This window comes from Seriola aureovittata, chromosome 17, assembly GCF_021018895.1.
Source record: "Seriola aureovittata isolate HTS-2021-v1 ecotype China chromosome 17, ASM2101889v1, whole genome shotgun sequence".
Classification (NCBI taxonomy): domain Eukaryota; kingdom Metazoa; phylum Chordata; class Actinopteri; order Carangiformes; family Carangidae; genus Seriola; species Seriola aureovittata.
The window spans coordinates 12792647-12805141 of NC_079380.1; the positions used below are offsets into that span (position 1 = coordinate 12792647).

General features: G+C 39.4%; 1 protein-coding gene across 2 annotated transcripts; it reads left to right on the forward strand.

Moving 5' to 3' along the window:
• The first annotated feature begins 805 nt into the window (after nt 1-805).
• Nucleotides 806-11370, forward strand: LOC130185859 (ethanolamine-phosphate cytidylyltransferase-like). 2 transcript variants are annotated; one of them, XM_056402577.1, is made up of 13 exons: nt 806-1302; nt 6539-6627; nt 7218-7379; nt 7560-7626; nt 7737-7821; nt 7897-7938; nt 8545-8677; nt 8822-8904; nt 8995-9072; nt 9173-9238; nt 9335-9400; nt 9512-9600; nt 9743-11370. In XM_056402577.1, exons 1-13 carry the CDS (start codon nt 1172-1174, stop codon nt 9855-9857), a joined length of 1206 nt encoding a protein of 401 aa, XP_056258552.1. In that variant the 5' UTR covers nt 806-1171; the 3' UTR covers nt 9858-11370. The 2 variants fall into 2 exon arrangements, with proteins under 2 accessions (XP_056258552.1, XP_056258551.1); XM_056402576.1 differs by having other exon boundaries at nt 7897-7937; nt 8529-8677.
• Nucleotides 11371-12495: the final 1125 nt, after the last annotated feature.

A 12495-nucleotide genomic window follows, 5' to 3' on the forward strand; every position in this document is an offset into this window, starting at 1 on the left:
GTATTGGACTGCATTATATTGCAAGGCATCTAATAGGTGTGTTATATTCTGTCCCTCTCATTTATTGGCTGTAAATGATGATGGACAAATCATTAGACACACCAGTCAGTACAACACACAACTAAATTACCTTAAGATACCAAAAAATAAGTCAGAGTAAAAGTTATTTTCTTCTTGGATGTGATCTCAGTGGTCACCACAAATTTGCAATAATGTTTTAACAGATAATTGATAAGCCCATATTTTAATATACAATAAATCAATAAATTCAGATGATGTAATATATTTTGGCCATGAGCTTCTCTATGTTTGACCTCTAGTATGAATTTGCTTACATTCTTTATCCTACAATTTATCTTGTCTAAGCCTACATCATCATCATCATCATCATTACAAATGTCATCCCAATCCTTTTTTTTTATCATGGATACTTTTGAAAGGTTGAAAAGTACAGGTAAACGTACGAAGGAAGAAAAGCTCCAATACTTAATATTTTATTATTTTGGTTATTATTAGGTGTTTTTAAATATTGTAGAAGAAGATAGAATTAAGCAGGGTGTACACGACCTTATCTCATCTTAATCCTTTCTTTTTTTATTTGATATTTTATAGGGAAAACTTGCAACAGAACGAGGTTAATGCACAGATAAGATAACGGGGCACGTCATCGAAGACGGCTCTGGCAAATATCCCGTTAGTTCTGTGGGAATCCAGATATTGTCACATGACAGTGGAAAACGCTGCTATTATGTAACGTTCACCGGCACTTCATCGTACGATTCAACCTCCGTCAACTCCACCATAATAAACACAGAGCTTCATGTTGGGGCTTTTCAAAATAAAATCCATGGACTACCACGATGTGTTGCATGCGGGTTAATGAAGAGGTCTCCCTTCCTTCGCGGTTCATCTGCTTTTTCAGCAGACTTGACGCATCTAGCGTCGTGCGTCGCTGCGTCGCCGGTAGAGGAGGCGTTGGCGCATCGCGCTACTATTGCTGCTGTTGCTGGTGGTGCTGGTGCTGCTCCCGCTGCTGCTGCTGACACAGAAACCGGCTGTCCTGCACTGAAACAGGGGCACACAACCAAGACGTTCCGGTCACCATCTCATTTGGAGGGAGCCGCCTTGTCGTTAAAAGTTTCACTGTTAGAGATCACTCACCAGCTTGAAAATGATCAAGAACGGACATCACCACCACCAAGTGAACACAGCAGCCGGGAAAGACGCAGGGACGACCCCCGGCGCTGCAGCTTGCAGTCCCGAGAAGAGGAGGAGAAGAATCCGGGTGTGGTGCGATGGCTGGTGAGTGACTTAATCGGATGATTGATTATGTGATGAAGATGCAGCAATATCGTCTGTATCGTTTTCATCGAGAACGTTTTGAATGAGTGTGTCAGCCTGTCACATTCAGGACAGGCCTGCTGCAGGTTGCAGGGCTGCTCACAGGACTGCTACTTGATCAATATACACAAAACTTTAAATTGAATATTCTCTATGTATTACACCATGAGTGATTTAATGGCCTGACAGATAACCATTGTAATTACTTTTACTTTATATTATTACTGGGGCATCCTAGCCTCAAATTTCCCCCTCAGTAGACACATTATTACATAACAACATCAGAAGAGACTTATATTGATATTTGTTGCAGCAATTCATCAGAACTCATTGTCATGTAGAGCCCACTGACCATGGCCAGAATGACAATATTATAAGTCCTTTGGTAAATTAATGTATTTTAATGTAACCACTGACTTGCACTTCATGAAGGATTTTATGTTTAACTTTAATTTACAGGTTGCAAAATTGTATCAGCAGGGATTCGTTTTGCATATTCAACCTCCTCAAAGGCCACAAAATGCAAACTTTCAAAAAAAAAACACACAGGACACCATTTTCAAACAATGCATAAATATTCAATTTGACCACCAAATCACATAGTAATGTGAGCTTTATCATCCTCTTTACTTTGTAGTTGTATCTCTTTTGACAGTTTCCTGTAATGAATGGAAAAGAAAAAAATAATTCTTCTTTGAATTCGAATGAGTGGTTTCATAAACTTGCTTGAAACTTGAACTTTATCAAAGTAAGTATTAAATCAAAAGCTAAATCAATTTTATGATCCATGAAGGCTATACCTTGAGGCGCAACCAAAAAAAGCCTGCCACAAAGATGCTCAGTGTTCACTAACAATTTTTAAATATATAGTGATATCAAGGAGGCAGAGACAAATAAGTGTTAACTACTGGTAAATGTGTGCCACCATATCAGTTTTAAATATTCTGCAGTATTTCAGTTGCATAGAGAAGATGAATACTATCAGAGTAGTAAATAATTCCTCACTTTAACCCCAGAAACATAAAATATTAAGTTAAATTACTTTTTTATAAAGAAGTAGGCTTTATATTAATATATATAAATCCAGATTTTCTGTGCAAACTCCTACATGATCCCTTTTTCTGTCAAATGACAAAACATTTTTCTCCATCGTCCACCAGGATAAATGTGTAAAAACAGCATCTGTCATCTTCTCCCTTGTACCTCTTTTTGCAATAATGACAGTAAGAAAAATTAGAAACTACACAGGAGCCAATAAAAGCTATGTGAGCTCTTATACATTACACCTGTACCTCCACAAAATCCAGCTACTGTTAGGATATTCAGTAGACATAAAGCCCATGCATGCACAATGCACGCTGTTCTTCCTATTGTTATATTATAATTACTATGATGCTATAATGACTCCTCTGCAAACCGGGTGTCTTCTTTAAGCAGGATGTAATGGTATAAATAACAACTGTAGTGGTATTAGAGGAAGGTGCTCACTTAGTGCCGGGTGCTGCCTTAAATGCAACAAAGGTGATGGATGAAAGTGAACACTCAGCAGGAAAATTAGCACCTGTGCTCAGATCACAACAAAGGTCAAAAAGGTCAAAAAAGCTGTATATAGCTCTGTCCCTGCAACTTAATGTCTGATATATTTTTTATAATATAATATCAATCACTGCAGTACGAAAGTTTGCAACCAAACTAGCAATCGATATGTCAAGGCAATAATCCGAGAGGTGAAAGTGGCTGAGTTCTGCTCGTTGTTCTTGTCATGTAATAACCTTGTAAAACTGGTTTTACAACTCTTTACATCTTTACATTCACTTGGTGACAGGAAAGCTTAATACCTTTTAACACACTGAACAGGGTTAATAGACTGATCTGGGAGGAGTTACACTTATTTCTTTAGATCGACTGGTGTACTTCTGTACAGTGTCATCTCAGACACAACTATGCTAATCTGTCAGCACTCTGATATTTCAGTCACCTCACCTTCGAACTTTTAAGAGCGTCCAATATGAAGCTGAGCTCCCCGCTGAGTATCAGATACAGAACACTTCCTTGCTGCTGTCTGTCAGACAGAACATGGAAGACCAAAGCAATTACAGTAACTTTTAAAGAGGATTTGTCATGCAAATGTCAAATATACAATATTTCCCAATTTATCCATACTGATGTCATACAGAAGGCTTTGATTTTTTTGAGATGCACTGACATCTCCAGTCCATAGATTTTACGACAACTTCAAAATAATGGATGCAAATGGAATTTTGTTTGTGTTGCTCATGGTATTGAAACATGGCGTTTGACACTCGACAACAACCTGTCTTTCCAGAAACAATGTCCACAGAGCCACAGAAGTATTTTATGCTCAAGGTAGAGAATAATGGAAACTATTGACAGTGAGGTCTTTGGCTTATCAAAAGCAAACAAAATGAAATTCTTTTACCCTCCACTGTATTGAATTGCAATGGACTTGTCTGCAGCAGGTATCTCAAAAAAAATTGAGTGAACAGACTAGAGCTACGACAATGAAATGATTCGTTGGTGGATCAAAAATGAATCATCAAACTTTTTTGATCATTGTTTAGTTGTTTGAGACAATTTTTCAAACAGAAAAGCCAAATCTTCAACACTTCCTGCTTAGCAAATATGATGATATGATGCGTTTCATTGTCCTGTTTGATTACAACCTGAATACCTACCTTTATTAACCCTAAAACTAACCTGTTAAGATGCCAGACTGCCACCAAGCCTTGGTGGACAGAGTCTGGCTCCATGGTGCAGCGGCAAAATAAATGTTTTGAATTTTTGTGTATGAAGGCCAGGATTATGGTGGCTTTCTCTAGTAGAATTCCTGCCATTTAGGTGTGGCTGCCTATCCATGGTTTAATGGCATGTTGCAGAATATTTGGGATGCCAGAATATTAACCGGTGGGGTGAGCACGCAAAGAGAGCCAATGTCAACAGGGCTCATGTCATTAACCCCTCTAACCCCTGCAGCCCACACCTGCTATAACCGCTGTAGCTTGTACAGCCGTGCTCGTCACTGAGCACATTGTTTCCTGAAGCCCTACTGGACATCGGCACGCTCTTGCTGACATCCAGCATTGTCAGCAGTATGAGGGGGAAAATTCCAAGGAAAGAGCACAGTCACTTCATCGGCTGAGATATCTTTGACCCTGCCCCTTCTTCTCTGCACAAAGGAGCTTTCTGTTCTTATTTGTCGAGCTGAGAAGAGGTGACAGTGGTTAAAGATCAGCTGTCAGAGAAGCATCATCAAGGAGGCGGTTAAAGTCCACCTCTACTGTGTATCTGCAGAGGTGGTGTGTACATACTAGAAGACTAGAAACATTCTATTTACAGCCTCAGTGAAGTAACGGAGTGCGGTTGATTCAGTCCAGACTTCTCTGAGACTGTTGGTATCCTGAGAAGCAGCCACTGAATTTTTAATAGAGCAGCCACCAGCCTCTAATATTTTTCACACAGTTTATCAAGGTATTTTCATTTGGATAACTGCTCTCAGACAGTGTGTCATGGCATTCATTTCAAACTTGACCCAAATGTCACAATTATCTTTTTTGTGTTCCCCGTTGCCATCAGTGTTTATCTTTATTTCCTACATTTGTCTTATTATAGTTTATCAGTGTGTACATATATGTCTGTCTAGTTTTGTTCTTGAGAAACTTAGGTGCTGTTTAGGTGTCCACTAACAGGCTGCACTAATTAATATTTCATCAACCCACAGTGGTACTGTCATGAACCATCCCTGCTAAAAAAATACAACAGGAATACGGTGACATGTTGGGCATCTAGCTAGTATAACACCCCAAAAGCAGCCTCTTTGGAATTATGTAACTCTCTCTGGGTCTCAGGGTTTTCTTCTCTTTTCATTCATCTCCAGATACTCCCCCCTTACTACATTCTTCTGGCCCTGCACTATCGTCTCAGAGAGCCTGCACACATGGATCCCATTTCAGCAGACTTGACAGCACAAGAGACACAGTAAAACTCTTGGCTTTCAGACGCGCTTCTTCGACAAAAAGCCTCTTTTTGTGGTTCACCTTTGTGCATTTTGATAAAGTAGTGGATATATCTGAATCACATAGACGAGCCCTGCAGTCGAGTGCACTCCAGTGCAATCCAGGCTCTTTTTTTTCAGTCAGGCTGTGTATAGCGACAATGCAGCAAGGCGCAGATGCTGCCTCTTACTAGCATAGCCCAGGGCTGAAAACAACATGGGATTCTGTTACTGTTTTGGCCCTGTACATACTGTAGTTTTGGCAGTGCTCATCTGTTTTTTTATTGATTTGTGAGGATGCTATTCATAGTGTTTTTCTACATCTTACTCCTGGGAGTGCTGATGTGTAATATAAGGCATTAAAGAGAACACTGATGCCAATTTTGGTGGGGTTTTTTTTTCAGTTTAGCATTTAGAAGTCATGTTGTCCTTATTGTGACTCTTCAACTTAAAACGCTGACACAGTATTTTGGTTATAGTAGCTACTGTCACTAAATTACTCTGTACAGTTACTCTGGCATCAGTTGCTAATAAACTCAATACATCTTCAGTGATACCTGCAATCACCTTTGTGCATATTAGATGTCAATATCATGTTCAAAGTGGAACTGAAAGAAAAATGATCACACTGATGTCAGCTGTTGGTAGAAATGATGGAAGGCTAATGCCCATCTGTTCTCTATTACTATGCTAGATTACCATGTTACAATCTCGGTCTCCAATCTGTGCTAATCTAATTATCCACAGATGGTATCATAGCCTGGGTGGAGAGAGGAGGGAGGGAAAACACAATGCCGCATTGACTTTTTTATGTTGAGACTTTGATCAGATATCTAGCTGATCATATGATGTGTGTGGATTACATCGGTGGGGAACCCTGGGATCAAACTGTTAGTTTTGCACGGTTTAACCCATGCACTTAAAATCTATTAATCTCCTGCAGGCCAGGTAGTGATTGCTTTTCTTTTTTTTTTTATTTCACAGATTACTTAAGTGCATTCAAGAACACTGACTGAGGAGTATTGAAGAGTGACTGCCATTTCTAACTTTAAATTACAACATGCCACCCAATGTTCCGTTGTATCTTGCTATCATCTGGAATACAGCATGGTGTACTGGAGAAGAGTTGTGCGCCTTGTTTTCATTTTGATGTAACTTGTCTTTCTTACGTTTTTTCCATACCAGCTATGACATGGTGCATTATGGACACTCCAATCAGCTGCGACAGGCCAAGGCCATGGGAGATTACCTCATCGTTGGAGTACATACAGACAGTAAGGCTCAGAGCCAATGACCCTTATAGTATAATCATTGTCCCTAGTACACCCACTGTATATCTCCAATGGAAACTCTCTCTTGGCTGCTTTACCAGGAATTTTCTGACTTTTTTCACACCCAGTCCTGATCTTATTAATGTGTGCCTTTTCCACAAATTATCCTGCCTATACTTGCTAAATCTGGGGAAGTATGGCACCTATAGCCTTTGTATATTTTCTCCAGTCCAACCATTACCAGCCAGGCACCAGCTGAGTCCTGTACACTTAGAAGAGGTTGTTGTGACAGTGGTGCAGCAACTCAGCGATTGTGCCTCACCCTCATGTAGCACACCGGGGCGTTCTGACATTGTGATAACCCAGAACGACTTCACAGTCAGGGCCGGCATGGATAACAGCAACCTTGCCCTCTGCCGAAGCGATGATAAAGTATCTCAGTGACGAAGGCAATGCTGCATCTTTCTAAAACGTAATTTACTGCAGTATGTGATTCAGATGGAGATTTCTGTCTCTCCGTTCTCAGTCTACATTATTATCTATGTGTGACAACAGGATCGTTTGAGTGTTTTTTTGTTTGTTTTGTTTTTAAGGTGAGATTGCAAAGCATAAGGGTCCACCAGTCTTCACTCAGGCAGAAAGATACAAGATGGTGCGGGCCATAAAATGGGTGGATGAGGTCGTGGAAGGAGCACCTTACGTCACCACCCTCGGGACCCTTGACAAGTACAACTGTGACTTCTGTGTGCACGGAGGTAAAGAATATCACCACATGATGTCTCTGTTTAGACACACAAATGGATTGATAGTCATAAACAATGCCGATCAGCTTCAGAGTTTGAAGCCAGATCACTTATTTTCAGTCTGTTATTGATGGATATAACATTGATTACTTGGTTTATGCAAGCAGTGTTTTGCGGATGCTGTCATTTCAGATGATATAACACTAACAGTGGACGGTAAGGATACATACGAGGAGGTGAAGAAGTCAGGACGGTACAGGTGAGCTTTCCTTTTGAAATGTGCAGAAGATGATAGCAACAGTCTGGATGGAACTGTCATTGTGTGCGGGTCTTTCATAAGATGTTTCACTATGAATCATTTCCTTACAGGGAGTGTAAGAGAACCCAGGGAGTGTCAACCACAGATCTGGTTGGCAGGATGCTGCTGATGACCAAAGCACACCACAGCAACATTGTGAGTACAGCATTATTCTCTCGCAATGATTTCAGTTCACAGTACAAGCCTAATTCAATCCTTTGTTCTCTTTAGGATAGTTCAGACTATCAACAGCACACAGACAACTTTGGAAAGGTAGGTACCAAATATATTTGATCATTTAGTCAAAACCAAATCCTCAGCTTCCTACCAGACTCTTAGCAGGTATATGTTTAAAACCAAATTCTTGGCTCTCTAGCTTCTTCTCCCTCAACTGTTTTGTCATTCAAGTCATCAAATTTGCTATGTGGGCCAGATGTTAACCATTACTAAACAAAGGCCTTTACTGTGGACCCACTTTATAATCAAGTAACAGGCCTCGCCAGTAAACAGTGAATACCACTTCTGTTCCTGCTTGTGGAAACTAACTCAGAGTCAACATGCTGGGGTTTTAAAAAGCATGAAAGCAGTAGAGGGTCTGTTCACAGCTGAGCATTTAAGATTGGAAGCGTAATGCTGTGAATTTGGCAAGGGCTGAATAAATACACTGGGGATGCGTGGGACAACTTTGATTAACCAAAGGTGATATTACAACATAAACCACTAGGTGGCGATGATGCAGCGCATGTGTTTATTCTAGCCTGAACTGCTCAAAATTCTGCAGTGATACTGTATCTATACCAAAGTGCATGGGTCTTATTGCTGCACTATCAATTTGTACTCATTATGTCTGTTTCTGGATTATGGGGGTCGCATGGTCAGAAGGGCCATAGTCCCTGGACGGGAGTGTCTCAGTTCCTGCAGACTTCACAGAAGATCATCCAGTTTGCTTCAGGCCAGGAGCCTCAACCTGGAGACACCATCATCTATGTGGCAGGAGCCTTTGACCTCTTCCGTATCTTTTTAATGACCACACGAGAAAATAAGTTGGATTTTTGTAAACATACTTTATAATCCAAATACATGTGCAATTTCATGAATAAAGTCCATGAATAATTCTGTGAACTGTTGCGCTCACCCTTGACTGGTCTCCTGTCAGACATTGGCCATGTAGACTTCCTGGAAGCAGTGCATAAGCTTGCCGAAAAGCCATACATTATAGTGGGGTTGCACTTTGATCAGGTGAGTGTCCTCTTTTCCTCCACATGAGACTTTTGCTGCCTGCCTGAGTCCAGTGTTGTCATACACTTCTACTTTGTTCATATTTTTCAGGAGGTGAATCGTTACAAAGGGAAAAACTACCCCATCATGAATGTCCACGAGAGAACGCTTAGCGTCCTGGCTTGTCGAGTTCGTTCTTCTTCTTGCTCCTTCTCCATCAACATAGTGTACTACATATACTGTCTATATTTCATATATAAAATTCATTTTTGCATGCTTTTTTTCACAGTATGTGTCAGAAGTGGTGATTGGTGCTCCCTTTGCAGTCACAAAAGATTTACTGGACCATTTTAAGGTAAGTATAGGCAAGCCATTTCACTTTCACCACTTGGTTATAAAGTTCTCAACAGTCAAAAATGCATAAAACTTTAACATGGCTCTGTATCCACAGGTGGATCTTGTTTGCCATGGAAAAACAGAAATTTACCCTGGAAAGGATGGATCTGACCCTTATGCTGTAAGACTATAAACACTGACACATTATACGGAAATCTTTAGAAACACCTACAGTATGTGAAACAATGTACAATGCTTCACATTTTTAGACAATTCTTTTCTTCATACCCAGGAGCCCAGGAGGAAAGGAATCCTGCGCACTGTTGACAGTGGGAACAGCCTCACCACAGACGCCATTGTGCAGAGGATAATCAAAAACAGGTATTATATCCAATGTGCAAAGTGATATTTTATTAAGTTGAAATAAATGGGATATAGTTGACTGGCTGCTAAGAATGAATATGTATTACATCGGACCTAGGGCTTCATATATGCTTTTTCTGATATTCTTTGTGTGATAAAGGTTACAGTTTGAAGCAAGAAACCAGAAGAAGGAGGCTAAAGAAATCGCTGTGATCCAGGCCATGAAGCGACAAGAGGAGGAAAAGACTAAAGAAAGAGCCCAGGCTGTGCTGTAGGAAGGCCCCACAAAGGCACCATCAACTAAGTGTCATAACACCGACAAGCTCACTTAATCTTATCTCATGTACAGTTAAATCAACCCTTTTATAAATGTTATGACACCCTCCACACAAAATCTGGGCTAATAACAGCAGTCTTTACAGCAGCCCGTTTGTAGCCAGTCTGCTGTGGGATCATCAGGTATACAATTTGTGTGTGTGTGTGTTTGTGTGTGTGTGTGTGTGTGTGTGTGTGAGTGTGTGTGTGTGTGTGTGTGTGTGTGTGCACGCGTGTGTGTGTGTGTGTGCACGCGTGTGTGTGTGTGTGTGTGTGTGTGTGTGTGTGTGTGCGTGCGTGCGTGTGTGCGTGGGTGCGTGCGTGCGTGTGTGCGGGGGGTCCTCTGTGTATTAATATATTCTGCATATGCAACTACATGTTCATGTCAGTCAAAAAAATCAGACATACAGATATGTAACTATTGAGTTTTGGACAAAACAATTAGAACAACAAAAGTTAGAACAAGGGAGATATCACGTCTTCTTCAACTGTCTGTTTTATGTCTTTGGATATTTTTAATTCCTCGAGTACTTTTATTTTTTTGATTTAAAAAATATTAAATTTTTAAATATTAAATCATGGGATTTGGGCATAGAAGGAGCAAGTGTGGGTGGGGACCTGAGATGCTGGTCAGACATTGAACTATAGCAAGAAAGAGATTTGATTTGTTATTTCCATGGGGCTGTTGCTGCTTTCTGCCCATCGATGGGCTTAGCCCCACAACTGATCTATCTTTGTATATACTGTATGTACTGTATGTATGTATTATAAAGTGATTACAGGCTCTCTGGAGGATTAGGGGAAAAAGGTTCCCTCTTTCTCTGGTTCAAACTTGGGTTGCTTGGAAGTGAGAAGATGGACTCTTTTGGGACCTCATGTACAGCCTATACCAGATCCTGCTCCAGACTGCACAGACTTCTCAGAAATCATCAGAACTGTTCTGTTTGTATTATTAGAGCAGGTTTTTAACTCAAAAATGCACACTGTTGAGACCTGCATGCCTGGCCTTTTGAGTGCAATTTTTTTTTTTTTTTTTTTTAAACCAACACTCCTTTGATTTATCCTAATATAGAGAACACTACAGAGTTTTAACAGACTGCTTTTAACCTTTAGTTTTCATAGTATAATGAGGGAACAATGACAGATGCTCAGTGTTGTGAACTTGACCATAAAATAGACCTCTTACTGTCATTTTTGAGCCCTGAACAATTTAACCTCTGTCTCTCTATCAAATGGGATTAAATAATATATTTTTTGTAGATGTATATTTTACTCACCTTCTCTCCATTAACTACTGTATAGATTCATATTGTTTAAAAAGCATAATAATATATCTGTATGTCAAGTTGGAATATATTCAGTGTAGGCTAATCTATATGTTATTGACAACTCCCGGTTGACAAATACTGTAGAAACTGATGGGACTACAGTATATTATTGCTGACAATAATAAGAATTTAATCTGAAAAGCTGCTTGTTGTCTTGTTTTCACTAAAACAGAAAATGTGTGTGTGTGGTAGGATTGTTGTGTCTAATTAATTTCCTCAGTTTCCTCAGCAATCACATTATGAAAGGTAAATTTACGTTGTGGACTCAGAAATGATCCTTTGATCAGCAAAGATTATCATAATTTTGCAACATCTGACTCACACAGAGTTCGTTAAATGTCAGGCCAGATTATTTTAGTAGCAGACTGGTACCCAGCAAAGTTCTGTAAGCTTTTATGATAGAGGAAAGGTTAATAGGCTATATATTATGACCTAATGTTTAAACTGGAAGTATGAATTTACTTGACTCTTACAATAAATATGTAAGTGACCTTAGGCTCATGTTTGCCAGTGCAGTTGAATAAACAAATAATGGATAATTCATGGTCAAATTCACCAATTAGAGCTCATGCTGTGCTTTAAGAGGCATTTTGAAAAGTCATTTAGTCATTATGAATTTTTGTCAACACATACAGTGTGTCAAACAGGCAGTGGTGGAACAATTTTTGAAATTTCTTTACACAAAAGTGATACAGTAAATACCACAATAGAACATTACTCAACAAGTAAAAGCCCTGTATTAAGTAAAAGCAAACACTTGCAGTATTACCTTCAACTATCAAAAGTAAAAGTGCCAATTATACAAAATGACTCCAGTCAGAATTACATTTCTTTTATATTTTTGGAATATTAACACTGATTCATTACCATATACATGTAAGCAACATTTTATTGCTATCAGTGTAGCGCTAACTACAACTTTTTACAATGTTGGGGCTGATGTGGGCTACAAAATTGATTTGAAAAGTAAACTATGTAGTGGAGTACAAAGTACATTTCTCTCTGAAATTTAGTAGAGTAGTTAGTATAAAATGGAAAGTATTTCAAAATTGTACAGTACTTTGACTAAATGTAGTTAGTTTCATTCAACCACGGAGAGCAGCTGACTGGTGGTACTCCCATTCCAAATTTACTTAATGAGAAAAGCTAGTTTTTGTAATTATTCATCTTAATGATACAACTGCATATGTTAGGTTTTCTCATATATCTTTCGATGTCACCACACTTGTGAAGTATTATTGGACGTTAATTTAGAAGGAAAAGTGTTTTT